The sequence below is a fragment of the Setaria viridis genome, chromosome 2 (assembly GCF_005286985.2).
Source record: "Setaria viridis chromosome 2, Setaria_viridis_v4.0, whole genome shotgun sequence".
In the NCBI taxonomy this organism is placed as follows: Eukaryota; Viridiplantae; Streptophyta; class Magnoliopsida; order Poales; family Poaceae; genus Setaria; species Setaria viridis.
In genome coordinates, this window is record NC_048264.2 from 46,950,471 (window position 1) to 46,977,493 (window position 27,023).

The 27,023-nt window shown below is 43.9% G+C and overlaps 3 protein-coding genes across 4 annotated transcripts; all 3 read right to left on the minus strand.

Annotated features, from left to right (window-relative positions):
• Nucleotides 1-558: 558 nt before the first annotated feature.
• On the minus strand, nt 559-2,701 carry LOC117845383 (uncharacterized). The gene is made up of 3 exons (XM_034726408.2): nt 2,167-2,701; nt 1,664-1,768; nt 559-1,465 (listed from the first exon to the last, which is right to left on the minus strand). The coding sequence occupies exons 1-3, from the start codon at nt 2,523-2,525 to the stop codon at nt 892-894; spliced, it is 1,038 nt and encodes a 345-aa protein (XP_034582299.1). The 5' UTR covers nt 2,526-2,701; the 3' UTR covers nt 559-891.
• Nucleotides 2,702-4,766: 2,065 nt separating this feature from the next.
• On the minus strand, nt 4,767-15,696 carry LOC117843794 (uncharacterized). 2 transcript variants are annotated; one of them, XM_034724509.2, is made up of 19 exons: nt 14,673-15,694; nt 14,243-14,437; nt 13,927-13,988; nt 13,329-13,815; nt 12,612-12,812; nt 11,205-11,460; nt 10,433-10,676; nt 9,778-9,938; nt 9,077-9,676; nt 8,747-8,913; nt 8,396-8,609; nt 8,120-8,311; nt 7,536-7,652; nt 7,203-7,448; nt 6,753-6,954; nt 6,282-6,475; nt 5,774-5,925; nt 5,328-5,589; nt 4,767-5,251 (listed from the first exon to the last, which is right to left on the minus strand). In XM_034724509.2, the coding sequence occupies exons 1-19, from the start codon at nt 15,464-15,466 to the stop codon at nt 4,982-4,984; spliced, it is 5,016 nt and encodes a 1,671-aa protein (XP_034580400.1). In that variant the 5' UTR covers nt 15,467-15,694; the 3' UTR covers nt 4,767-4,981. The 2 variants fall into 2 exon arrangements, with proteins under 2 accessions (XP_034580400.1, XP_034580401.1); XM_034724510.2 differs by lacking the exons at nt 4,767-5,251; nt 5,328-5,589; nt 5,774-5,925 and having other exon boundaries at nt 6,316-6,457; nt 14,673-15,696.
• A 6,607-nt stretch (nt 15,697-22,303) lies between these two features.
• LOC117843324 (probable calcium-binding protein CML24) lies at nt 22,304-24,806 on the minus strand. The gene has a single exon (XM_034723894.2). The coding sequence runs from the start codon at nt 24,716-24,718 to the stop codon at nt 24,128-24,130; it is 591 nt and encodes a 196-aa protein (XP_034579785.1). The 5' UTR covers nt 24,719-24,806; the 3' UTR covers nt 22,304-24,127.
• Between the last annotated feature and the right edge of the window lie 2,217 nt (nt 24,807-27,023).

A 27,023-nucleotide genomic window follows, 5' to 3' on the forward strand; every position in this document is an offset into this window, starting at 1 on the left:
TGCAGCTAACAAAAGTACACATTGTGAATCTTGCCGATATTTCGCCAATTGGCATAATTCTACATATTCGATCCATTTAGGATTCGACAGCATGTGTCTGCTAATAGCAATATATCTCAATCTTTTTGTAGCGGCCCTAGATAAGTTTGTGCTTTTTGAAGCGCGCTGAGCGAACATGAAGCTGGATTGTGATTTTCTGTATTTTTCATGACATAACAAATGCGTGTTTACTAGTATGTACATGTGCTTGGTCATAACCAATTGGCAGCAAGGTCCCGGCTCAGTTGAAGATATTGTCTATGTTGAAACCAATATACTCTTTTGAATTGTAGTCTGAGTCCTTCGCTTGTATTGTGTGGTTCAGTTCTAAATGATAGAATTCTTTTCCTTTTTACCCGAAGAAATCACCACGAATTACAAGAAGTGAGCCTAACTCAGCCAGCTGAAGCGGGAGAGAGATAGGGATGTGCATCCAGCTATCCAGTTTCAAGTCCTTTTCAACTTAAATTTGGATGCCTGCTTATTATTATTAACGACTTAATGAAAAATCACCTTGGATTGCATATATAGCATAAATCCATTACTTTTCAACTTCGTATATAATCTTACAATGCACAAGGCACTACAATACAATCCATACTTTTCACATACATGTGGACTGGCCTTGATCCAGCAAATATACATATGTTTTACACAAAAACACTACTGTTCAGATGAACTAGAGCTAGCCTTTATTGTATTAACCATTACACATCCATGAGGATATCTCGCCATCAATCTATTCATGGTTACTACTACTTGTAGTGCCACTAGTGCATGCATGCAAACTGCAAACGTGTCGTCATTAGCCATGCATAGAGATGGACGCATGCATGCATGCATCAGCCTTTGTCAGGGATCAAAGCCAAAGAGGTCGTCATCCCCGGCGTTCCCAAAGGAACCAAACGAGCCTGTCATGAATCCGAGACTGCTAGGAGACGACGGGAAGCTGCCCGTGCCGCCAGCGCCACAAGCCATGTACTCCGCCGGTGCCGAGCCCACGGTGGCCGACGAGGCCATCCCCGCTGATCCCACCACGGCGGTCAGATCCCCGGCCGGCGAGCTGCTGCTATGCACCTCCTCGCTGCCGCAGCGGTGGTCCTGCGCCGGCAGAGATGAGCTGTAGCGGTAGACGAAGCGAGAGACCAGCATCGTCGTCGGATCAAAGGCGTGGGGAGGAGGAACAGTAATATTGTGTGTGCTCGTGGATGCGCCCATGGCGGCGGTGGATCCGAAGCTGATGAGGTTTGCGCTATCCGGCGGAGCGGTGTCGTCGTGGATGACGAGCGGCATCGTGGAGGGGTCCCGGCAGGTGTGGTGGCCGAAGTAGCTGATGACGAACTCCGACGGGTTGTCATCGGAGGTCTGGACCTGCCTGGTCGCCCTGCACCCTTGGTCTGGCTTGTGCGTGCACCTGTAGTAGCTCCTGCAGATCCAGAGAGAACTGGTCTAAGATGCTAATAGGTATAGTACTTCCCATAGGCCTATTGATTGGATCATCACGTACTATCTTCTTCTTTTAGACAATATAATGAAGGTAATCTCCAACCTCTGCATCAACAGGAAATGATGCATGCACACAACCATGTTGAACACACATAAACACATATGCACAGACATGCACCTTGCGTTAGGCGAGTCTTGAATATGTTTCTGCCCGTACTTTCTCCATGAATTGCCATCATCGAGCGTACTAGTAGTGACTGTCTTCAAGAAGGGGCTGTGCGATCTGGCATAGGCATATGTAGATGATGAAATGGCATACAAGATTAATAAGGACCCGTGATACGACAGATTTTAATTGGAATACTGCTTCAATAAACTATAGACGATAATTCATACAAGTGCGACCATGAATAACTCTCGTAAGCTAGAAGCACCAAACCTGGATTAGCCTTTTCATTTTACAATTACTGAAATCAGTCTTAGAAAAAAAAAGTTTAGGTTTCTCCCTATCATTGGCACATAAAGTTAATCCCCACTACTAAACTTAGACTAGCTAGGGTACTCTCCAAATTGCAAAAGGAAGCAGCATAAGAAACCAATCATGGTGTCGTATCCTAATGCATGATGCAGCGGGCTAGCTAGTTGCACGGTTAGTTTAAGGTTTTGGTTAACTTTCTTCACCTTCTCCGGGTGCTCATGTTCCGGCGCTGCGGCCCGGACCCGGCCACCGCGCCAGCTCTCCTCCTCCTCCGGCCCTGTCCCTGGCCGCCGCCACCGCCGCCGGGGGTGTCCAGAGCTGACAGAGCGCTCGACAGGCTGCTCATGATCCCGTCTATCAGCTCGCTGGTCCCCGCCGGCGCCGTTTCCGCCGGCGTGCCCGGCGGCGTGGGCGACCCCTGCAGCATGTTCCGGAGAATCTCCGCTCGCGCACGCACGTCGATCAGGTTGTCCACCACCGCCCGAGGAGCCGCGGCCGGTGGCGATGATAAGCTGCCGCCGCCGCCACCGCCACCGCCACCGCCGCTACCTGAAGACGCCATGCTCGCAGTCGCAGCAATCCACTAGCTGAATAAGCTAGAGTTGCGGTGCAAGTGCATGCATGCCCACCTGCCCGGCCGTAGCTAGCGCGATAGGGTCGTCGGGTGCCGCTGCTGCGGCTTGTTTTTATTGGTGCGGGCGGTGGGATGGGAAGTTGGGAGGAAAAGGAGAGGAGGCCGGGAAGGCGAAAGAGGAAGTGGCGTGGAAGAACATGCAGGCACTGTGGGCCCCCGGATGGATGTGTCGCACTGCGCGCAAGGCGACGAAGCCGGGGGCGGGAGCTGGTTCGTCATCGCGCTGACGCGCCACCGTGAGCTCACGGCCAGCCGACTCACGGTCATGGCTCACAGTCGCAAGCTCAGTGGACAGTGGCTCTCAGTGCTGCATGCCCTGACCAGGAAAAAAGAGGGCAGAGTTATAGAGAGAATTTTCATGAGATTAATCCCAAGAAGGGCAACAGATAACGGAAAATAGAAGCTCACAATCGCACGAAGCACGCTTTCACACCTATGGCTATGAACGTCTTCTGAAAGCCAGGCCGGTAGAAATTGATATCTAGTCAATGGACATGACGAGCACATCGTTACATCCATACCACAAAATTACTACACCTATCGGAAAAATGGTGCCAAAGCATCCATCAGAACGGGTCTCCGTCGCTGATTAAATAAGACAGACAATTCATTTTTCTCTTTATTTAACTCTCTATTCAAGTTGGCAAAAAGATTCCTCTCTATATTAAGTTGCTCCTATCTATTTCCCACTCTTCAAATTCCAACCGCTAGTTTCCTCTCTAAAAATTAATCCACACTCTTCATCCACTCCAACAGCCTCTCCATTTTGCACTCTCCATTCTAGCAATTACTGCGTGTGGAACCCACACTTTGGCAAAGCAAATTGACTTACCAAGTTTGGCAAGTGTGAGGGAAATTTGGCGAGTCGGATGGGATGGAGAGCCAGATAGCAACTCTGTTGAACCATAATTTTCTTACTGACTTGCCAAATTTTAGCTTGGAGGGTCAGATAGCAACTCTTTTGGAATTGCTCTAAGACACCAAAACTTGGCTTCGATCCTCATGGAGAGTACAGTCACCTTTACTAACTAGAAAGGCAAGTCCACATGTACTTTACTTGTGACCACATGAGCAATCCCAACCATTCATTCTTCTCCCATGATATTCGTCAAACCGTTGAATTTTTTACCTGCTTAAGATTCTCTCACTACCCACGATTCATCTCACCATTGATCTTAAGATGAATAGTCCGGATATATTATGTGATCACATGCAAGGCTTCTCCCGTGTGGTTTTATATATTATCATATTATATAAATATTTGTTTTCTTGTCATCAAAAAAATAATCCCCTGCATATATATAACTTGGAGACGAAACTGTTAAAGCCATTCCATGGTGATTTTCACACTAGTATACAAACGGTCCGTTTCTTTCTTCTTTTTCTGTGAACATGAATGTTATGTAGTTGTCTGTCAATTGTACAAGCAGCACATGTTGACGATTCTACGAATTTTCATTTGTCATGCAGTGAATGCTGGAGAAAAAATGGCAAAGTATGCAGATCAACACATCCTCGCCTTAAACAACTTATCTTAAACATAGCATTTTCTACATCCTTGTTGTACAACTTGCGCCTCATGCACCAAATGGTCCAGGGGAGAGCATCGTCCAGGACAACTACAACTCACGGGCAATTTTCTTATGAAAACATGTGTATCAAGGCTGACTGGTCTTTTGCCCTGACACATGCATGACGGGAACACGGCGACCCCCCCGTTAGTTAAACAAAGAAACTATGAGCCCCACAACCACAAGTTTTATATTTTTTTCATATGTGTGGAAGACATGTCTCTCTTTTCAGTACATTTCAAGAACGAGAGACCAGAAAACTCAGAAGAAAGAAATGGATAGCTAAAGAGCCAAGTTAGAAGACAATAATAAATAATATTGCCTAATTGCCATGTCGGCGGCTTGCATTGCTGAACGAATAAGTACTCGATGCAAGTCGGCATAGGCATTGGAACTCGCAGTCAGCTAGTCACTAGTGAGTAGTGAGCGTAGCCCGGATGCAGAAACTATCAGCCAACTCCCGAATATTATTAATACGAAATACGGCATCAGTAATGCAAACTAAATATGCATGCGAATTCGTAAAACTTCGCTGCATCTGGCTCACTGAACATGCAGCAGGAAATTTCCAACAAATAAAGCGAAGAAACGGCACATCTGCAGATGACAGTCGTATTCCATAAAAAGAAATACTGGCTCGAATACCAATGATCAAAAATTGACCTTTCAATTAGTAGCCTAAATGACGCTGCGTTCATGAACACGATGCACCTGGCATAAGTTGACATGGCACTAGTCGAACTGCTATATCAAAACTGTGCATGCTTCTACTTCTGAACCTCGACACGAGAAGCCATCTGTTAGCTACTAAGCTTATTGTTGGTTGCCATGTTCCATTACTCGCCTTCTTTCAGCAGCTAAACCAGCTGCAACAGATGGAGCCAAACTCCTCAAGCTATCGTCATGATCTTGATTTGACACTTCTAGGGGATCATCATGTGCTGTCATCGGGAATAGCGATTCAACATCCTTCAGGGTCAAAACAGGCTCATCTTTGAAATTTTTGGATTTCCGGTTTATAGTAGAGCAGACAGCTCTGCTCCTGTTCAATTTGTAGATGCTCTCTTCTATTGTTTTCTTCACCTGAAAGCAAAATAAGATATTAAAAATGGGCTCCAGTAATCTATTTATAAATGAAAAGAATAGGATTAGCCCTTACTATAAAACGGTGAACAAATGTGCTCTTGTCTTGCCCAACTCTATGGATCCTGCTGATAGCCTGTGCCTCAGCCGCAGGGTTTAGTAATGGTTCCACTAGAATAACATGCTGTGCTTCCAGTAGATTAAGACCGTTTGCTCCATGTTGTATAAGCATCAGCAGTACTTGAACAGGCTGCATTTTGGAGACTGTCCTTTTCGCTTTATCTACACTTATATTGCTCAACTGACCTTTGAATTGGGAGAGAGCTGCCTGTGATTTTCTGAAAAGGAAATGAACTTTCAATAAGTCATTTCTTTGCTCAAAAGTCAGAATAGTGGAGCATGTAAAGTACTTCCTCAATAATGATAAAAAAGGAACAGTTTCTCGTTGGTTCGGTAAAAAAAGAGGAATGGTCAATCAACAAAATTTTAAGAACCTTGACTTGATATGCTTTGAGATCTCACCTTCCACCTTTCATGCGAACATATGAAATTTTGTTAGCAGCAAGGGAGTGCTCTAAAACATCGAGTACATCATTCCAACTTGAGAAAACAAGAACTTTAGCTGCTCGATCAGTTGAAGTGATCCTCAATATTCTTCTTGTGACAGCTTCAATCTTTATCAGAAAAAGAAACAAAAAGTGGGATTAGTACACCAAATTTCAACGTACATAAGCAAACAAACCAGAAGTGGTGGAGTTTGATAAAGCATGGCTTATGTTTTTCTCTCTGAAAATAGTTAACAGCAAGTGCATTATAGAAATGTAGTTGCATTAACATTTTCATCTTGACAATATTGTCATTCCATTTCGCAGGATTACATGATTAATTTGTGATTGGCCACATTGACACAAAGGTCCTACTTTCCGAAGATAGTTTTGCAAGTTACAAGTCAAAATAAGCAGTAACCACAGATTTAAAGTGCAGAACACATAGAACAACCACAAGTAAGGGGATTGTGTCATGGTGAAACCTTTGTTCCATATGAACCTTGGACAGAAATAGTGCTTTCTTGATCTTCTGTGCTTTTTTCAGCTTTGTCACTGTGTTTCTCAACTACAAAAGCAACATTCTCAAGATCTGTACGTTGACGGCATGTAGGGCACATGATCCATTTTTTAGCCTTCCCAAATTGTGTTGCAGCTTGTTCTGTCATGTAAAGACAGCCTGAGAGCGGTAAGCAGAAAGGTCAGGAATTCACTAAACAATATCCATCATATGAACAAACAATTGGTGTGATTATCAAACTGTATGCCCTGCTGCTAGATAAGCATTATACTTAGCAGAAAGTTATGATTACTCAAGTAAACTCCACAAGACCACAACACAACAACCAGACAAGCATGTTATAGTTTGCAGCAGTCAGCAGTAGTATTTATGCTATCTACTGCTTTTCTTCAAACGGTATAGCTATTTTGAAAATAAAACTAGCATGTATACTCACACTTGCAGCATACAAAATGACCACACTGGAATACCATTTTCTGGTCAAAAACCTTCTCCTGGCATATTGGGCATGGTTCATTATTAATATCAGAAATGGTTTGCCCTGTGACAGAACATGGAGTAGCTGTATCAACAGCACCACTTGTAGGCAATGATTCGCCATGCTTGTTAAGTGTTTTCTTGTTGCACAGCGCCAATCCCTAAAAGTAAAAATGCAATCAGTACCAATAAAAACGCACCCCAAAAGCAAAACATAGGAGTAAATTAAAAAGGAGTCATGCAAGAATAGGACTCCATAGCAGAGGTAGCAAGATGATATTTATCCAATAAAACGAGTGATCCATATGGAGATAGTATAATAGCAATCTTTGAAAACAAACAAGCCATGCAAACTGTAGACTAGAATGTGAATTTCCACAGAGAAAGTTTACTGACAGCTATTACACACCTTTAAATACCGGAGTTGACCCCTTACACGGGCTAAAGATGAGAGCGACATGAATTTTTCACTTGTGAACTGGACACTATATGGTATGAGTTCCTCTCTAGTTACAATATTGACAGCGCTAGGTTCACCATCTTTCTCTTTGAGCTGCATTCTTGAGATAGACATCTTGATCTCGTCATGAGCACGCAATAATTGATTTTGAGCAATTGACAAAAACCTTGCTTGAGAAAACTCCTTGCGCATATCCTAAATCATCATGCCATGGCCAAATTTGTTAGTTAGCATTAAAATAACCAGATTGAGCATGTCAAAAGAGAAGGAAACAATCTCTACCTCAAAAAGAAGTAAATGCTTTTTAGCAATTGTAGAATATTGCCTTCCCAATACTGTCTTTGAATGATTTCGGATAACCCTCAATGTGGTCTCAGTTTGAGAAGGATGCCTGTAGACCTGTAACAATTGGCAGTACAAAATATAATATTCGATAACGCATAAATGGATCCACATTGGTTGCTTGGGATGCTAGGTCGGATTGAAGGTATTCCCTCTGTTTCGAAACGTAAGGTGCGGGTTTGACCATGTGCAGTCTACGACGCTACACTTTGACAGTTAATATCTCTTAAAAGAGCTCATGACTGTAAAACTGGTACCTTATAGGACTACTTTCAAATGTAAACCCAATGGTAATTTATACAACAATCCACAAATTCTTGGTCTAATCGTTGGTCAAAGATTACGAAGTTTGAATCTCAAAATGCGTGCGTGCCTTAGAAGAAGACACACAAGAAAATAAAAATAGAGGGTGTAACATTATTTTCCAGAGTTGGGGTTGTAATGTTATCCTAGAAAAAAGTGTGGATAAAAAAGTGACAGCTATTTAACTGTATGGTATGCAGAAATAGAAGTGTGTTACACACCTGTACGTTTTCTCGGGCTGACCTAGGATTATTATTGTCATAACCAGGTTCAGATCCCTCATTGGAGTTTTTATTACGGAAGAAGTGATTGAGCTCATATTTTCGCCTCTGTAGATCCTGGGCTTCTTCTACTGAGTCAATGACAGAATCATTGTTCGATTTCTTAACAAGAAACAGCCGTGCTTCATACCTCTAAAAGAAATGATAAGATTAAATCAATACACGATTAATTTCACAGGGACATAAATACTTCAAAAAACATTGGTGCATGACTACCTGAAAAAGTTCATCTAGCTCACACTGGATACATAAAGAACCAGAACCATCGTAACACTTTGGACAATATCGCTGACCCTCAATGTCCTCATCCCTTGGGTTATCCATTGTGTTGTCAACTTCCAAAAGTCTATCCATCAGCTGTTGCCTTGCATTTTGTAGAGAATCAATATCAGATTGAATTGCATATTTTAATCCAGCAATACTTTTAACCCTGTGAAAGAACAAAATAACTAAGTTAATCATCAACTATTTATTTAGTGACATGAATTCTTGAAGAGAAAAATCAACATAGGTACCATGGAGAAAAAAGTAAATAAATGGACAAACTCAAACAAGTTTGCTATAGACCTGGAAGATATTCCCCTTGAACCCAAACCAGTGGTGCTCTTAGTAGAAGAATTTTCAATCTTCTTAAGGAGTTCATCAGCAGAAACTTTGTTCTGTTCAATGCAGTCCAAAGCATGTAGCCACCAATTCATATGCTCACTCTGTAGCTCCTTAGTGATATTCACGACCTAAAGGCAGGCAGAGGCTCAGTATGAGGAAGAAAAGGGAAATGTTTGGGATCACAAACTTAACAAGGATTAGGAATGTAACAGAAGACAAGTAAATAACTAAATATAAATAGATTAAGACAGCTTGGTGCAACTACAAAAATAAGAGAACTGTAGTGATCACCTCGGTGAATGATGCGTTAAAATCCTTCTGTACTACTATCAGCCTTGAAGTAAAAACTGACAAGTACTTTTCTGTGATTGCATTGCAAGTCTTCCTCAAGCACTCATCAGCAAAACATTTCAATGATGAGTGGCCTCCAGCAAAGTTTTCTGTGTCCATCTCACCAGTTGTGCATGCTTGTCCAATAAAATTCTCATCTTCCTCAGACGTTTCTAAACCATTAGCTGTCAAACTTGAAACACTGTTCTCACATATTTTACTTCGCTTTGTGCTATGTAGATCTGTCTCAACAGTGTTATTTTTCTTTCTTTTCCGGCTGTTGTCAACTTCAGAAGCCTGCTTTTTTAATGGGCATTCTTGTAAATATTCAGAACTAGTTCTAAGCAGTTCCGCAAGATTGTAGTTGATATGAAGATTCAATAGAGGGTCAATACGGAAATCATCGATATTTTCATGAGCTAAAGCTAGTGCTTCTTTGTAGAATGAAATAGCTTCTTGGTTCCTTTGTTCAATAGCAGCTAGCCCAGCAAGACCATTCAGGGCGACTACAATTTTCCTAAGCTCTTCCTCTCCTTCGATTTTTGCCTTACCAATAAGAACCTGGATACAAAAGTATCACTGGCAAGAATGAGCACATTATTAAAAAGTTGCACAGAAAATATTAGGTACCAACAAGGACTGTACCATAATTAGCTATTCACCTGTAAAATTTCATCCATTGACAAAGGGTTGTGCTGCAGGGAGCAGAGACCAGAACTCCCCACTTGTGGGTGGCAACATGCCTGCCGAAGTTTCAGCAGTGGGACTAGGAGCTTGGCAATGTCATCATTGGAGAGGTAAACATTTAGTGAAGCATTTGAATCTGCAAACACAAGATCAAAAGGAAGCTTAATATTTTTGGAAAAAGGAAAGACTGGCAACTATTTGACCACTGAGCTTATTTAACAAAAAGGGCCTATGCAGTGCTGAAAGCTCCCAGACAACACGACATGGGGGTCTGGGGAAGGGAATTATTAGGCAGCCTCACACAAAATGTTCAACAATCTTGGAAATTTGCTATTACACAAATGCCTCTGAAGATTGTACACGTTGTTGCTTTGTTCTGAGTGGGTGTGGAGAACAGGAGAAATGGAAATTTCAGATATTGAGTCATCTCATGTGGGGACTGGGTGAGACAAACAAAGCAAGGAAAAAGAAGCAGAAAGTAATAGTAAAATCTTTGCGTCTATATTCTCAACTTAAGGAATGTCCTTTCCAACTAGTTTCTTGCTCATAATCTCTATGGAATAGCATGAAAACACTGCCCATGAGAATCAATGTGGAAACCTGAAATTATTGATTTAGTGGACAAAGTACCTGAAGTTGATTCTCTTATGTTGACATCACTTCTCAAACTTCTAATAATCTGATGTGCACGGTCCATGCAGGTCGCATGCTGCTTCTTATAGAAATATTCTTCAATGGGCGAAAAGGCGAGCCATGAAAAACACTCTTCTTGAGGAGGCAGCTGTAATTCACCTGAGACATGAATTTTGGAGGAGCGCCACATGATTTCCCTAAAGAAATTGTGTGCATAATTCATAGCTATTCTGTCTCCCCTCTGTAGTTCGATTCCATGAGACAAAAAGAAAATAATTACTCAGTCCAGCTATCTCACTAAAAAATGTTATCAAACCTTACCAAGTAGCAATAAACATTACGTGCAGCAGCTATGGCAATATTATTCAGTATCAAAGCCTACTGAGTAGCAAGAAGCATTACATGCACAGTTATAGCAATATTATTCATGATTTCTTGTATTGCTATACAAGCAATAAACCAGCACTAAAATTGCCAGTGTTTCATCAGGTTTTTCAGTTCTTTATAAGAAATGCATGCCTATGATTTCAGACTGGACCTAGGTAGTAACAAGAACCAACAGGCTCAGTGTAAGACCCATACTACACATGTTTCTCATAGAGCTGTAGCTAAATACATCCATCATCAACCACCGCAACACTACAGTGTTTAAGTTGTCAGTCTAGGCAAGTGATTAACAGTTTATAAACAATACACATTATAGCATGACAATGTCTTCAAACGTCAGCATGTAATAGTCGCACACAGTTAACAGTGGCACGCAAAATACCTCATATGGATCTCTAATAATGTCCACCCACCATCTATATGTGTCAAATGGGCTTGTCCTAAGAAAACGTAGAAGCCCAAAGAGATCATCAAGCCTGCGTTGTATCGGTGTTCCTGTGATACACCAACGGTGTTGAGCATGTAGCCTCATTGCCATCTCAGTCACAGAATTCCTGCTTGACTCTACCATCTGAGCTTCATCCAAACAAAGCCGCCACCAGTGGATCCTTGTCAGGACAGTTGGAATGACGGGATATCTATAGAGCGTAATGCAGTTCAGCAGAGTTTCAGTCAGGGCTATTTTAAAGTTTGCATAAATGGCACACCTGGATAACATACGGAATGCTTACAAGACTGCAAGCACTCAAAGGAGTATCCAGACCAAACAAGCTACTGCCTCTGTCCTTAAATATATGACGTTTAGGACAAGCTAGCTACTACCTCAAAAATGAACTAACTAGCTTGTCCTAAACGTCATATATTTAAGGACAGAGTGAGTACTTCACTTCTATTTCAGTTTGTTATCAGTGTACCCTGATTCTAAATGATAAATAATCTCAAGTTAGTTATCCTTTAAGCTTCACTAGGTTTTTCACTTTTTTGTAATCACATCATGCCAGACCAATAAATAGGTATCATGAATTCATGATTCAAAATATTTTAATCATGAACCCAAACACAACACCCAAAAAAAGAAAAACATAAAGATTAAAGTAAAGCTGCACAGATCCCTGATTCATCACGGTATGTCAGCTTGCATTTGATTTTTTCTTTCTAAGAAAAAAAAACTTGGCCCCTCACCCCCTCAGTAGTAAGCTGAGCTCCCTAGCTATTTTCTGTTTATAAAAAAATTAATGAAGCAAGCTTTTGTACATGTGGTAGCAAGAATATTACTGCTATTTACACAAATGAAAGGGAGCAACATGCAAATTGCATTCCCTGTTCACTGGTGCTCCTTTTTTTCATCATGCAATTTTCAGCGGGAGTGTGGCTTGTGCAGGTGTGCCTTTTTGTGCATGCATTTGTTAGTGTGTGTGCGCGCGCGCGCATTTTGATGTTGTGTATGGCATCTCCTTTTCCTTCTTAATATATGAGATGCAGCTCTCCTGCACGTTCAAGGAAAAAAAACGATCCTTTTCAGAGTAATTTCAGCTCATTGATGTCTTTGCAAGACGTGGGTCATATAACTCTGCTACTTGTAGTTATCTTTTCAATTTAGCTTTAACTACCATGCTGCATCCCCCACCCCCACCCCAAAAAAAAAACTATTGCCTCAAACATGTAAAGATCCATGACTTCCTGGTTATGAGGTAAGGTATGTTTCATATTATTTACGGAGGGTTCAAACTACTGGAATCAGTCTGCACTAAGCTGTCAGCATTCATTGTGAAAAATAAACATTACTTGCCTCTTTTGAAATCTCAAGAAACGGCGATCACCATCATGCCGATCAAAATCATGTGATAGATCTTCTTTCAAGACATCATAGGTTGTCAAGACAACATCAGCAGTACTTATCTCAGTCGTATCAATTTTTTGGATGGTAGCCAGATCCAAGTTCCTAGCACCTTCATAAATGCAAACTTTCAGAGATCCTGGCCTTGTGTGTCTAGAGTTAAGGAAAACAGCTGTTAGCAGTATCATTGTATGCAGATAAGTCTACCACATAAAAGAGGTAAGCCAAAACACTTATGGAATAAAACTGAATAAGGCCCTTAAAGCTTCATTATTGATATAGATTGTACTAAGACTGAGAGCATATTATCTAAAAGGCTTGTTATCATGGGCCCTCTTAATTCTAATAGATTCGTCATAAGGATTTTTAACATAAAGCAGTGGAACTTCTATAACAATAAAAAAAAGCAAGCAGTGAAGAGAGTGAGTTATGTGGCAAACATGATGGGAATAAAATAATACTCCTATATTCGCACACGCATGGGGCGGGCGGGGGAGGGGGGGATCTCAAATTTCAAAGTAACAGCAGGTCAGAGGCATGTAAAAGTGTTACATGTTAAGTGTCTTGATATAGTGATGTGTAGCTTGGAAACATTGAAGAATATGATTCTGCTATCTGGAAACTATCCGCAAAACTGTTCAACCAACATATTGATAAAAGAAATCATACCGGGTAATTTCAGAGTGCCACTGTGCCAATATTGGTGCAGGACATACTATCAATGTAGCATGGCTGAATATATTAGTTTGTGCTGCTTCAGTAAGCTCCAAGCACAGTGCACAAATGTATTTGTCTTCTGTATCAACAATAGAACACTGGGGTTTCTTTTTCCTTCCAATCCTAGGCTTCATGTTCTTTTTTTTAATTTTTGATGCTACACCTTCAGCGGTGTCAAAAGGTATGTCTTCTTTGGGTGTGTACCCAACACAATCAGCATGTTGCCAAGCATCACAAATGTCACATTGGACCCAGAGACCCTTGTATGCAAAACTTTCACTTGCAGCCCCACAAATGCACTCAACCCTCTCTACTTTCTGCCTCTTTATTTGACTCATTTCTGTTTTGTTCTGGGAGATAGAAAAGTCCATTGAAAATGGTCTACGATGGGCAAAAATGCAAGCTAAAAGCTCGACAGTTTTCCCCAATCCCATTTCATCTATAATCAAGCAAGCAAACAAAAGGAGTGTCAGCGGCAACTATCCACAGTGGTCAAAACAATGAAAGCGGTATGGCCATTAATTTATTATTACAATTGTTATCAACATACCAGCTAAAATGCCCCCAGAAACATAAGGTGGACAAGGCTCTGGTTGCAATGAAATATTTCCACTGCAAAACAGATAGCCATTCACAGAAACAATTAAATTTTAAATTTCCGCTGTAAAGTAACATATATGTGAAAATCCAAGGCATTCACAGGAACAAATAAAATTTTACTAGCAGAAACAGTATGTGTTCTGAAAACAGGTTACTCTAGAATAGTACAACAATATGAAAGGAATTAAGAAATCTCTAGTATAATTAATATAGCAGGCTACAAATATATCAACCAGATACGAGTAGTGCCTACACTTCAGACTTACTTGAAAGGATTGTAGAACATCCTGGAGTTCTTGTGAATAAAATCGATTGGAACACAATATGGTGCAGAATTAACATATTCTTGATGGAGTGTGTTTCCCTTTTCGCGTTGAACCATCCAATGTGCTGCACGGAGTTGATATGGCCTGAGCTGAGGAATCAAATCAGGGAGACCACCTTCCAACTGTTCCGCATTACTAATAACAAGAATAAAAAAGAAGTATCATACAACAGACAGAAAAAAAAGGTACATGATACGGCATCATAACTATTAACAACTTTGTATAATTCAAATCATAGATTCTGACCAAGCAGGCACATATGGTATACCATAACAACGGCAGCAAGTACTTATCTAAGTTTAAATGCTTCCACATTCATGTTAACGCATGATTATGAGCTTAGAGTAATAGCGAGATGTAAGATACTCACATCGAAGGCTTAACGGCCTCATAAAAAGCAGCAAGATCAAACTGTGAATCACTTTTTGGTGTGAAATCAGCATTAGCATCATCATCAATTGGCACGCCAAGGCCATCCATCCCATAAATCGCAGCCGTTGTCGTGACCTCAGGACGCAGCCAAGCCATCATATTCATCAAGCTCTTCCTCCATGGATGCCTAGCCACTTCCAGCAGCGATTCACACGCACTGAAAGCCCGCTGCATCACCTCCACTCTAACCCTGAATGATTCAACCCGTGCCTCGCCAACATCCCGAAATGCTCCAAGAGATTGAACCCGCAGCGTGACGAATCTCAAACTGACCAAATGGGCGAGGCCGGATACACCTTCATCGGGACCATCAAAACACCCTGACACCACGAATTCTCCGTGCTTCTCTTCTCGATCCCCATGGACGACATACTCCAGGAGCACGCAATCCGCCGGCACAACGGGCCAATGGCCCAACCTGAACCCCTCCTCCGGCGCGGCGCGCACCCGCAAGCGCAAGGAGAACCTCGACGCCCCGAATGCCTCCTCCAACCCCTCCTCCCCCTCGCCGGAGACAGTCACGTCTCGGAGGACCACCTCAGCGACGTCGCAGTGGTCGACGTCAGCGAGCCCCCACGTGCTCATATCCACCTCCACGCACACGTCCCTCCTCGCCTCGCCCTTGGCCGCGCGCTTCGCACCCCCGCTAGGGCCCGGCGCGTCGGGGTCGGCCTCGGCCGCCGCAGCGGCGGCGCCCCCCGCTCGAACCGGCCGCGTTTTCTTCCTCCCCATGTGTGATTCAGGCGGTGCGCTGAACCATTAGGTGGGGTATTTGAATCCCGGAGCGAAATTGGGCGTGGAAATTCTCAGATACCTCGCGGTGATTCGGTGATTGGAGTTCGAGGGCGCGGAATTTCGAGAGCATAGGCGGGTGGCTGGGGATGGGAGGAGGGTGACTTGGAGCTGTGTTTGCGCGACGGAGGTTTTAGCAAGAATCGGCCGCCGAACTGACGGAGGAGGAAGGGCGATCGAGGTAAATTATTGAAGCTGCGAGGGTATTTTAGTATCTTGGATAAACTTGCTGGACGGGATTGGTTGGGAAATTAGTCCATTTTCCATCCTACGAATAAGTTTACCCAAATAAGGCCCGGGAAAACGTTTGGATAAATCTTCAAATTAGTGAAACACCCTTTGACATACGAGACAAGGAGAGCAAAGGATTGCAGGCAGCTGATAATGGTCATTTTGTCCAAGCTCTTGGAAAACCAGTGAATTAATTTTGAAACTACCAGCAAAAAGAGGATATTAGGCATATCCTAGATATAACGGAGTTAGTATTTTTCATGAACATTGAGATGTTTATGGCGCCTCCTCTATTTGGTACCGCCAATTCAAGGGCCTTCGATGGCAATCAAGGCGATAGTTTATGTACAAACATGGAGTGCATCAATGCAAGGTGATCCATTAGGCCAATCTCAATGCATAGTGTCATTGTACATGGTACAATTACCAAAACTGAGAACTTGGTAACTGTGCCTAATGAGTATTACGAGGATGAAACTCCTCTCACATAATGACCTTACCAAGTCAGCATAGCTGATGTGACATACAATTTAATGCTCATGAAACTTCTATAAAATCTTCCATTGAGACTAGTCTTATCGCTGATGCTATTCATTCTCGTTGTCGGTCCGTTACAAAGGATACCTGACCTTGCTACCCAACATGCCATCCTCACACCGCAGCCTCCAGCGCATTGGCAAAATGTAACAAAACCGTCCAGCAGGTGAATAAATATGCTTCTGTTTCTACCACATTCACAGGTGAATAACAAATTCAGACAAATAAGCACAATTAAAGGTTAAATGAGGGGGTTAACCCCCATCCGAACAAAATTAGAACCGGGGTTCGAACTGGTCAGGTAGCTCCTCCCTCGCAGAGTCTAGTCAGCTGCGCTATGGTAGCCATCAAGAACTAGAAAATCCTCATATCTGATTAACAAAATTCCACAGTGCACAGGACAAAAAAACATCAAAATGAATATGGCGTGGCTGGTGGTTGGCGAGGCACCTGCAGATGGAGTAGCCGAGTAGGTCTTCTAGGAGTGGACACCAAGCGAGTGCAGCTACTTTCCTCCTGCACGCCTGCCCTAGCACCACCTAACCCTTCAGCCCCGCTTGTCCCAGCAGCTCTAGCTGCCTCGATTCCTCTGGGAATGAATCAGCACGTCGCCGGAATTGTGAGGAGGAGGAGGAGGAGAGGAGCCGACACCGGTGAGTAGGAGCAGCCGCCGCCGCCCGCCGCCGTAGCCGTGTCCTGCACAACACGGAGGCGGCTCCCTTCGTCATGCACAACATGGAAGCGGCTCCCTTCACGAAGACGACGAAATCCCCTCTGGGCCTGAGAAAGGGTAGGTCGTCTCAGCCGTCGTAGAGCCCACGTAGTAATTAAGCCCACCAATTGGGCGCCCGCGGGATAGATAAATTGACCCCCAGTTGCTTAATGTCTGTTTGGGCCAGCTACTCCGTACGGCTCATCGTGAAGTTTTTTGAGGTCATCAGGGTACGTACCGCACGAATCACGAGAAGAAAAAGAGCACGGCCCACGACTGCTGCGGGCTCATCCCTACGCCGCCGCCACCTCCATCTCAGCTACTCGCCCTGTAACACCCCGGGTGTTTAAAGTGTAATTAGACTTAATCATCTGCATAAACATGAGCATCATGTTATTGCATTAGTTTAAACTCCTAAAATTGTCATTTATTGTTCAAATGCAATTTTGTGAAGAAACTTCATTTTTTGCAATATAACTATGGCTCCTTTTATTTTATTTAAATACTTGATGCAAAATGATAAAAATACTTGATGCAAAATGATAAAATTACAAAATTTTCATAATTTTTGGGTGATGTTTGCTAATGATAAAAATTCAGAGAAGTTTCAATTTTAACTATTTTACTTTTCAAATTTTGGGCAATCCTTTTTAGCTTTGGAGTTGGTTCAAGCTCCTTTGTGTTCTTTGTGATTTTATCTTTTCGATGGGTATTTTTGGGGAATTTTGACCAGTTGCACCTTGCACTTTTGAAGGGGGAAAGTTATTTTAAGAAAAATACACAGGCCCACTCGTCACCTTCATCTTCTCCTTCCTCCCATGCCTCTGCTCTGTCACAAATGGCAGGGGCGAGCTCCAGTGGCCGCCATGCCGCGCCTGCATCCAACCACCCAGCCTATGCCGTCCACCGCACGTGGTCAAAACCCGTGCGCACGGCCATACGCTGCCGCCCTGTCACCACCGGCCCTCCACACCATGTTGCTCACACCATCCCCGCCACTGCCGCACCTGCGCTCGCCACTGCTGCGCCTGCGCCCGCACTGCTTGCTAGGGCGACCGCGCCCTCGACTTCATCTTTCCCACCAGCCGACCTCACCTTCCCTCTCCCTCCCATTCTCCTTTCTTCTTCCTCCTCCTCCTCCGCCCAGACCAAAGACCGAACATAGCCGAGCAGAGCAGGGCGCCTTCATCGGCCAAATTCCCCGCCCCTACCTCACCATTCTCAAATCACCACCGCCCACAGCTGCATCACCTCCCTAGCTCCATCCCCTACCACCTCTTGCCTGCCTACCACCTCTTGCCTGCCGCCATGGCTCAAATCATCGGGAACTAAAACTCCAGTGGCCGCCCGTGCCGCCGGCCACCCAACTCTACCCCACCGTCGAACCCCACCCTCCCGACTTTCTCTTGCCCCACCAACCTCAGAAACGAAACCTAGGTGAGCTCCTGGACCTCAGGCTCTCGCCAACCCTCCATCTCAACCATGTTTCCACGCACGTTCCTGAGTTCGTTGTCGTGTGTGGCGCCGTCGTTGTCATGGGCGCGGTTGGAGTTAGAGCTTCGGGGAGAAAGGAGAGGGGGAGGGGCGCCAGGCCATGCGGATGGCAAAGGAGTAGTCGTAGGGGTGGGAGGCACCACCGCCGCCGTGCGTGCGGGCGAGCCCAAGGTAGAAGAAGGGCAGGGGTCGAGTTGCGAAGGAATAGAAAGTTCAGGAGGGTTATGTAGAAAAGTTTGGGTTTAACTGTGAGGTGGGAATTTGTCAAGAAGCTTAAGTGTAAGAGTCAGGGGCTGGTTCGTAAAAGGAAGGGTGGATCAATTGAAAAAAGTTGTTTCGGAGGGCCTTCTCGCAAAAGCGTTTTTCTTCTTTCGGGTTTAATTTTGTTCAAAACGGCTGAAGCTTGTGAAATCCATAGAAAATTGTAGGAAAATGATAAAAGTGCGAAATAAATTCTATTAGGTTTCTTATGAACTGTTTACTTAGGAAAAACTACTTGTTGAGGTGCACCATATGTTTCCGTTACTGAACAAAATGTGTGTTGCTTAATCTCCTTTTATTTGGAAGGCATAGCTATGTCGTTCATAAAATCTTGTTAAATTCTCAGTAGTATAGATTAGTGATGAAAACTATTCTGGGAGATTTTTAGCACCAAATCACTGACATAACTCTAGGTATAATGTATTCTTTATAATCTGTCATGTCACCATGTTGATTTTTAGTAATTTCTGTGTTAACCCAATCATGCTCAAATTTTTTACAGCAAACTTTAGGTGTGGTGAGAAAGCTCCTGTAAATGTTTTATGTTCATATAACACAAAATGCTTCCTGAATAATTATCTTGCTATAAACTAGTTTAAATTATTGAAAATACTTAATATAAATGTTTTATGTTCATATAACACAAAATGCTTCCTGAATAATTATCTTGCTATAAACTAGTTTAAATTATTGAAAATACTTACTATTGAATTTGGGAGCTCATAAATAAGTTTTACGCTCTTTATCAATAGCATGTTCATCTTGCTAATAGAATCTATAGGGTTGCTTGTATGTGTCATTTATTTAGCCTCTAGAATGTTATTGCTATAGTTCACTCATAAGCATGTTTTACATAGATCTTGTTGCTATCATGACATGCTAAAATGTTTATTTAGGACGTGGTATTCATGCCATGCTGCAACCAAAGTTACTGACATATTATTGACATAGTATTGGCTTAGTTGAAACTCTAGTGTTTCTTTGTGTAGATAATGTTATGCTTATAACCAAAGTTACTGACTTATTATTGACATATTATTGGCTTAGTTGAAACTCTAGTGTTTCCTTGTGTAGATAATGTTATGCTTGTATGCTCTTCTTTCATCTTTAATTGTTGTGTGATTGAATTGTTGTGTAGATAATGTGTCGTCACCTTTCAATCAATTCATACATATGCATTTCCATGCAGATAACCTGCTAGTCGATGGTCTGTATGAATTGATCGCCGCGCCCGAGAGTGAGCAGCGTGAAGCCTCTCCAGTTGAAGCATCCCAAGACCTGAACCAAAGTTCGGAAGAGCCCAAGGCTAGTTAGGAGGGCAAGCCTCAGAGCATCACCCCTAATTTCAAAACTATGCAATTATATTAAATGTGTGTTTACTTTTATGCATTAAGTTCCTAGGAGTTGAATGAAACCTCTCCTAGGTTCAAAATACTAGTACGTGTAGGTCAATAGAAGTGTCATGCTTAATTAAGAATAGTAGAAGTCGAGTGATTGCCTGTCGCTCGCGAGACATCGGACCTTTCAATATTTATGGCAAGTTATTTGAAAATGAATCACTGATGAAGGAAGAGTTGGAGACCGGACGGAGATAGAAATGAAGTTGAAGTTAGTATTTTGGTTGTGCTCCGCATGTGTCGATTAAGGTCCATTTTGATCGAGTTTGAACTGTACCGTACACATACTGGAAGTAAGAGGTAGTTGAAACTGGTAAAACCTAGTACCTTATGGCGCAATTGTAGATTGAGTTGGTCCTATTTCCTATTCGTGTGCTAGTCGGTAACTCACGGCAGGCCCGCGGAGGTACCGGTGGGGATCAGCACTCAAGGATCGCAGGAGTTCGCAACTGCCAGTCTAAGGGGACCGTTTGCCATATGTAGCTCGACAGGGCATACATATGTCGTGTGTATAGGTCCACCTTGCAAGGTTATAAGTTGAATCGATTTGCCGCCGCTCTCGGTTAAGAGAACCTTGATCACTACGTCACATTGTAGTAATAAGTGGAATGAAAGAAAATGTGAAATGATATTGATATTATTATCTAATCAATTGTTTTTCCACACTGAAAAGTTTGAAAATGTTGTTCACTTAGAATGGTTAGCTCAACCTTAAATCGAATGCTAAAATGCTAAAACTTGAAAGTAAAGATCCACTCTTAGTTGCTTTTTGACAAAACAAACCCCTCAACCAAAGGCCTGGAGTCGACTAAGTATATACCAATAGGAGTCGATTAAGTATATACCATAGTCGGGTAAGTCTTGCTGAGTATTAGTGTACTCAGCCTTGCTTTGTTGTTACTTTCAGGTACTAGTGATGAAATGATAAAGTCGGTTGTCGGTCAACCTTGGGATGGCCCTCCTTTACCTAAGGGTGGTCGGTTGAGTGGTCTCCGACCTTACCTTGAGGTGATCTCGTGTTGGATGACATGTGGCGGGCTACTCATATCGTCATGTATCTTTATTCGCACCTTATCTTATCGTTGAGACTTCCGCTGTACTGGCTTGTAATCTTTTATGATTTCAAACTCAGTTTGTAAATTAATTAAGAACTCTATGTTTGTAACCGGAAATATCATGTTGTATCATCTGCGCTCACCTTCGTGCGAGACTTGTTGCATGTTGTTTCGATTGAGATATTCAGTGGTTGAATCGAGCTTAACCCGATAAACTGTTGGATTACACCGTTTTTAAGTGTGTGACCGGATTAACCATTAATATGATGGTTAGCACACTTAAAGCTGGTTTAATAACACACGTAACTTCTTTTAACCAAATTTAACACGATGAACAGATTTGCAGAAACTATTGGAGCACTAATAATGTCACTTAAACACTCGTTTAAAAAATACACTTAAACAAACACTCAACACCAGGCTAACGCTTGGAAGTTGGAACATACCGTTCTTGTAATAATACCAAGAGTTGTCTTGCACTAAATGCTTGGCATAAAGCTAGTTTCATGATTTTAAGAAACAGAAGGTACGTACCATAAGAGCATGCATGTGAAAATACAATGGCTTGTCGAAAATAAGGCAGAAGAAACACTCTCAATAGGCTTATAAGTATTAAAGCAAGCAAGCGTGCATAGTATATAGTCAATACAAAAGCAGAAACCTCAAGTTTGTCATAAGAAATAGCAGTAGCCTATTGTCATCTTTCCATGTTTTTTTCTTGTAGCATATTGTCATCTTTTCATGTTTTTTCTTGTGCAATCAGAGTTTACACGCTAACGACACATACCTTTACCGTACCCTGTTGCAGATAGAACCTGAACAAAGTTGGAATTATTTGTTTCAGGATGAGAAACTAAACATGATAGTTTTGGAATAATGGGATCTGTAACAATAATGTAATTCAAAATGCTATAGAGTAATTCCTGGAAGATTTGGCATAGAACAGATATGGGAACAATATAACCTGCAACACTGATGCTTCCACTGATTCCACTGTTCCCTTCGAAACAAAAAGAGGGGAAGTCAAATTACAGAAATGGATACATTATGCCCTCGCAAAATAAGTAGTCGTGTATAAAGAACATAAAGGTAGTAGCAATGACATGGTGCATCTTGCCGATGCATAATTGATTTCACAAATTTTGCTCAAATTACAACTACAACACAATAGAATATTTATAACCGTACAGCCAAAAGCACTGATACAAATTCCAATGAATCATATGAGACAACAAAAATGACCCAAAAAAAACCTGATAATAAGTTAACAGTCTGGAGAGGCACATAACTGAAAATAAGGCAGCTTCCGCTTCTCTGACCTGAAGTAGCAATGGCAAAATATCTATGTAGCATATTCGGACATATAGATGAAGCGGTTTGCACTCATTTTCCCTATGGTGCCCACAAGTAAAATTTAAAAAGAAAGGCATGAAGGAAAAGAAAATACAAAGCAATACGATCTTCCTGGTGCCAATTACAGGTGCTGGTATGTCCTCTTAGTACTTAATACTGGGCGGTTAAATAGGAACGCGAAAGGAGCCGCCAATCAGCTTTTGTTTTGACGGGGAACGAATCAAAACCAGGAAACATAAAAATGGAGAGGAAAGCTATCATGAAACCCCTATGGTTGACTGCTTGAGGATGCCGCTGCTTCATGGTCTTTAATTTACTTTTTTTTTTGAAATTATGGTCTTTAATTTACCATTGCCACCGGCGGCCTCGATCTCCATCAACCAGTGAGGTGCGGGGGGACGTCACGGTGTGGACGCCGCTTGATCCAGTGACGATGGGGCCGGGGACATGGCGGTGTGGCCGTGGAGGTGGAGGTGGGGAGAATCGGAGAGAGGCCACGAACGGGAGGTGGCGGTGCGAGGCCGGAGCGATGCGATGGCGGCCGTGCGAACTGGAAGGAGACGGGCCAAACTCTCAGCGGGGCACGGGCATGGGATCGTTGGTTAACACGTAGGGACGTCGGCAATGACGTAGGGCGTCCGGTTGACCACGTCATGAACTACGTCCGCACTTCATGTTCGCTTGAAGCACAAGATTGGCGGAGCGTTGACTTTAGTAGCGTAAAAAAGGTTCACTGGCGCAAACCACATTGGACCATGATAAAAATAGAAAAGCCCAAATATAAATTCGTCTCGATTAGCCACAGCAACAGAAAAGGCCTAACATAGTAGCCCAAATACCGGTTGGCCCGGCCCATGATTTCAGTTTGCCACTTTGCTGTCGCTACTACTCCCTGCGTGTTCTGTTGGAGTACCTTCCAGTAGAACTCCATTTCTGCGATATTTTTGCTTTTGGTGTCAGATATGTGAAAGCTTTGATGAACCGAAAAGGCCTAAAAATCGGAAGCCATCAGATGAACCCCAAGAGACTAATTTGATACAGTTTTTTATCACTGGCAGAGACCGAATGAATGTTCAGCACTGTCATGACATGGTTGTGGAACATCCAGAGTCCACTAGATCAGTAGAGAGGACATTCGCATCACCACTAGATCAGTGAGGGACCATCATATACAACTACTAGTCAATTAGGAACGCATCCATCAGGGCCACACGACAAACATCAGGCGGCCTGCATTCTGATAAGCCAACTACGTACTCCCTTCATTCCAAATTGTACTCCCTTCGTTCCAAATTGTAGGTCGTTTTACTTCTTCTAGTTCATAGAGATTATTATATGTATTATGCATATAGATGCATAATAATCTCTATGAATCTAAAAAAATTAAAATGACCTATAATTTGGAACGGAGGAGCATGTAACATAAGATCATACTGTCTCGGAGAAATAAGGATTCTGGAATAAGGTAATTAGGAAACCTACTACTGATCGATCTCTTCCCCATGCCGGTCCGAGTTCAGAGACCTGCCTTACCTTGGGGTGAGTCGAGTTGAGTTGATGGTCAGGCGCCCCAGACGGTGATCCCCTGCATCATGCACTTGAACTCGCTGAAGTCGACGCGGCCGTCGCGGTCGCGGTCGACGTTGCAGATCATCTCTCGCACGTTGGCCATGCTGCTGGCCTCGGGGAGTCCCAGCTTCTTAAGCACCTCCTGCAGCTCGGCGGCGGAGATGAAGCCGTCGCCGTCGACGTCGAACACCTTGAAGGCCTCCCGTATCTCCTCCTCGTCCTCGCCCCCCTTGCCGCCCTCCGCGGCGTCGTCCTTGTCCGCCAGCGCGCCGAAGAAGGCGTCGCCGAGCGCGCGGTGGAACGTGTCGAAGTCCTCGAAGCGCAGCCCCGCGGCGCCCTCGGGCACGTAGGCGCCCACGGTGGCGGCAAGGCTGGCGCGGTCGGCGTCCAGGCCCAGCGCGTCCAGCGCCTGCGCCAGCTCGTCCACCGTGATCTCGCCGTCGCCGTTGCGGTCGAAGAGGTCGAACACGCGGCGCAGGCGCACTGCGTTCAGGCTGCCGTTGCGGAGCCGGAACGAAGCCGACGGCGTCCCCTTGGCCAGCGCCAGCTTCACCGCAACCACGCCCTGATTCGTGCCCGCCATGGCGTACGCTTGCTGGTTCTCTCCTCTCCTCTGTTGGTGTCAGAATATATCACTTGTCTTATTTCGGTAGGGAGGACAGCGCGGGGAGAGCTTTGGCTGTTTATAGCAGGGAGGGTGGAACGCGTTGCAGCCACCCTTCTCTTTGGCGACGGGACGAGCGTGTCCGGGGACGCGGAGCAAATCGGTGATTGCTTGCCCCTCATCTCGTCTCTGTTCCTGGCTCCCTGCCGTTCCTGGCTCCCTGCCGGGAAATTGATTGCCTACCAAACCATTCCGTTCCCATGCACGGACATTGCAGACCACAACCACTGCTCAATCTGTACTGTGTCATGTTTCATTGCAGGCGTCTGTCGCTAGCTAGCGTTACGACGCGCGTTAGGTGAGGCGTCTTTCGTCGAGAGATCAAGACATCTTTCTATGATCGCACTGTCATCTTGTTTTGGAATGAGGCCGAAGAGAACGCGTACTACGCACCGATGGAGCAATGCAAAGCAATTTGATTCGGTGCTTGGGTCGGAGAGGAAACGAGTGAAGCTATAGCTAGCTGCTGCACATGCGACATGCCGAGGGTGCTCCGGAAAACGTGTGCCCATATCTCAATCGTAATCCAATCGAGTGAGACCGGCGATCACGACAACTACACGCTGAGTTGTCTCAATCGAGAGCAAAAGTGTCGTTTACAAAAGGAAATACGTGTTGCAAAAGTGTTTACATCGGACTTGTATTTAGAATTACATTATAACGCCACGAATGATGTATTAGAAGAGGAATTAGTGATCAAAGTGTATGCTTTATTTTTGACAAAAGACGCCCTATGGCGTGGCGTCTTATACCTGATCTCAACTAAGTCAAAGTGTAGGCTTGAAGATCGTACCAAGTCAAACCATGTTGATTCAAGATAATATGATACGGGGAAACCTAAAGAGTTATGGACAAAATTCTACAGTGCTTTATGATTCCACAACTAGAAACCTTCCGTTTAAGAGTTATATTTTTCACAGTCCTTTTGTCTCGTTTCTTCAATTACTGGTACTTTTTGGAGCATCGCCTCTAGAAAAAAAACATTGTAACAAGATTCTCCCAAGTCAAACTCAACTTGGTAGGGTTGACCACCATCTACTGTCAGCCTATAGGGTCAGATCATCATTATCCAGCCCTACTTGGATAGTTTCCTCAGAACAGATATAGCTAGAGTATCATCAGGGCTCTCGACACCGCCCAAGACAACTTGTCATCAGATCACGAGCAATGCAAAGTAGGCCTTGTTTAGTTCCACCCAAACTCCCAATTTTGACACTATGCAAAAAGAAGATTCCCCGTCACATCAAATTTGCGGTACATGCATGGAGTATTAAATGTAGATGAAATCAAAAACTAATTGCACAGTTTTGTTGTACTTTGCGAGACGAATCTTTTGAGCCTAATTAGTCAATATTTGGACAATAATTCACAAATACAAACGAAACGCTACAGTGTGCTATTGTGCCACAACACTAATTTTGGACATCCAAATTCAGGGCAACTAAACAAGACCGTAATTTCAATGCACTTGCTCCATTGTCTGAACCGGTGAGGAAAGAAGTGAAGGTGAAGCGATAGAGGCGCTCCGGGAAACGTGTGCCCATATTTCAGCAGCTCCTTTACGGTGGACAATACTACCCTATACTACTGTTAGAAAAGGACTCGTATGTAAGGATCCAACGGTTGAGATTAATTGTATACTACTAAAACCTTAAGCTGTAGTATATGTAGTATGCATGAGTTGTATAGGCAGTATAAGGGTATTTTTGGAAAGATGTAAAATGGCAATGATGTAATAGATGAAATGAAATCTTTGAATCTTATTTATGTTTTATTCATCCTCATTTCCAATTTAGTCATAGGTTGCGACTTGCCCTCTTCATTTCCAATCGCTCGCCGGTCGCAGGCTCATCTAGGGTTGGCGACTCGGGCGGTGGCGACTCACCCGCGACGGGCGGCGGCGACTCCCCCGCGGCGGGCGGCGGCGACTCCCCCGCGGGCGGCGGCGACTCCCCCGCGGCGGGCGGCGGTGACTCCCCCGCGGCGGGCGGCGGCGACTCCGCGGTTCAGGAGATGCGCGACGCGCTGCTGCTCCACGGTACCTAGGGTTGAAATGGGGCGGCGGCGGCGGCGACTCAGCGGCGGCGGGCGGCGGCGACTCCAACGGTCGGCGGCGACTACGCGGCGGCCGCCGGTGACTACGAGGCGGGCGGCGGCGACTACGAGGCGGGCGGCGGGTGGCGGCGACTACGCGGCGGGCGGCTTCATGAGCCACTTTGCCGGC

Excerpts from the sequence above, each read along its gene's own strand:
- LOC117845383 (XM_034726408.2), bottom strand. The coding sequence starts at position 2,525 with ATGGCGTCTTCAGGTAGCGGCGGTGGCGGTGGCGGTGGCGGCGGCGGC. Across the intron at positions 1,769-2,166 it reads AACATGAGCACCCGGAGAAG|ATCGCACAGCCCCTTCTTGA; the intron begins GTGAAGAAAGTT and ends TGCCTATGCCAG. Across the intron at positions 1,466-1,663 it reads CAAGACTCGCCTAACGCAAG|GAGCTACTACAGGTGCACGC; the intron begins GTGCATGTCTGT and ends CTGGATCTGCAG.
- LOC117843794 (XM_034724509.2), bottom strand. The coding sequence starts at position 15,466 with ATGGGGAGGAAGAAAACGCGGCCGGTTCGAGCGGGGGGCGCCGCCGCT. Across the intron at positions 8,610-8,746 it reads TCAAGGGGAATATCTTCCAG|GGTTAAAAGTATTGCTGGAT; the intron begins GTCTATAGCAAA and ends GTTCTTTCACAG. Across the intron at positions 7,449-7,535 it reads AGCATTTACTTCTTTTTGAG|GATATGCGCAAGGAGTTTTC; the intron begins GTAGAGATTGTT and ends ATGATGATTTAG.
- LOC117843324 (XM_034723894.2), bottom strand. The coding sequence starts at position 24,718 with ATGGCGGGCACGAATCAGGGCGTGGTTGCGGTGAAGCTGGCGCTGGCC.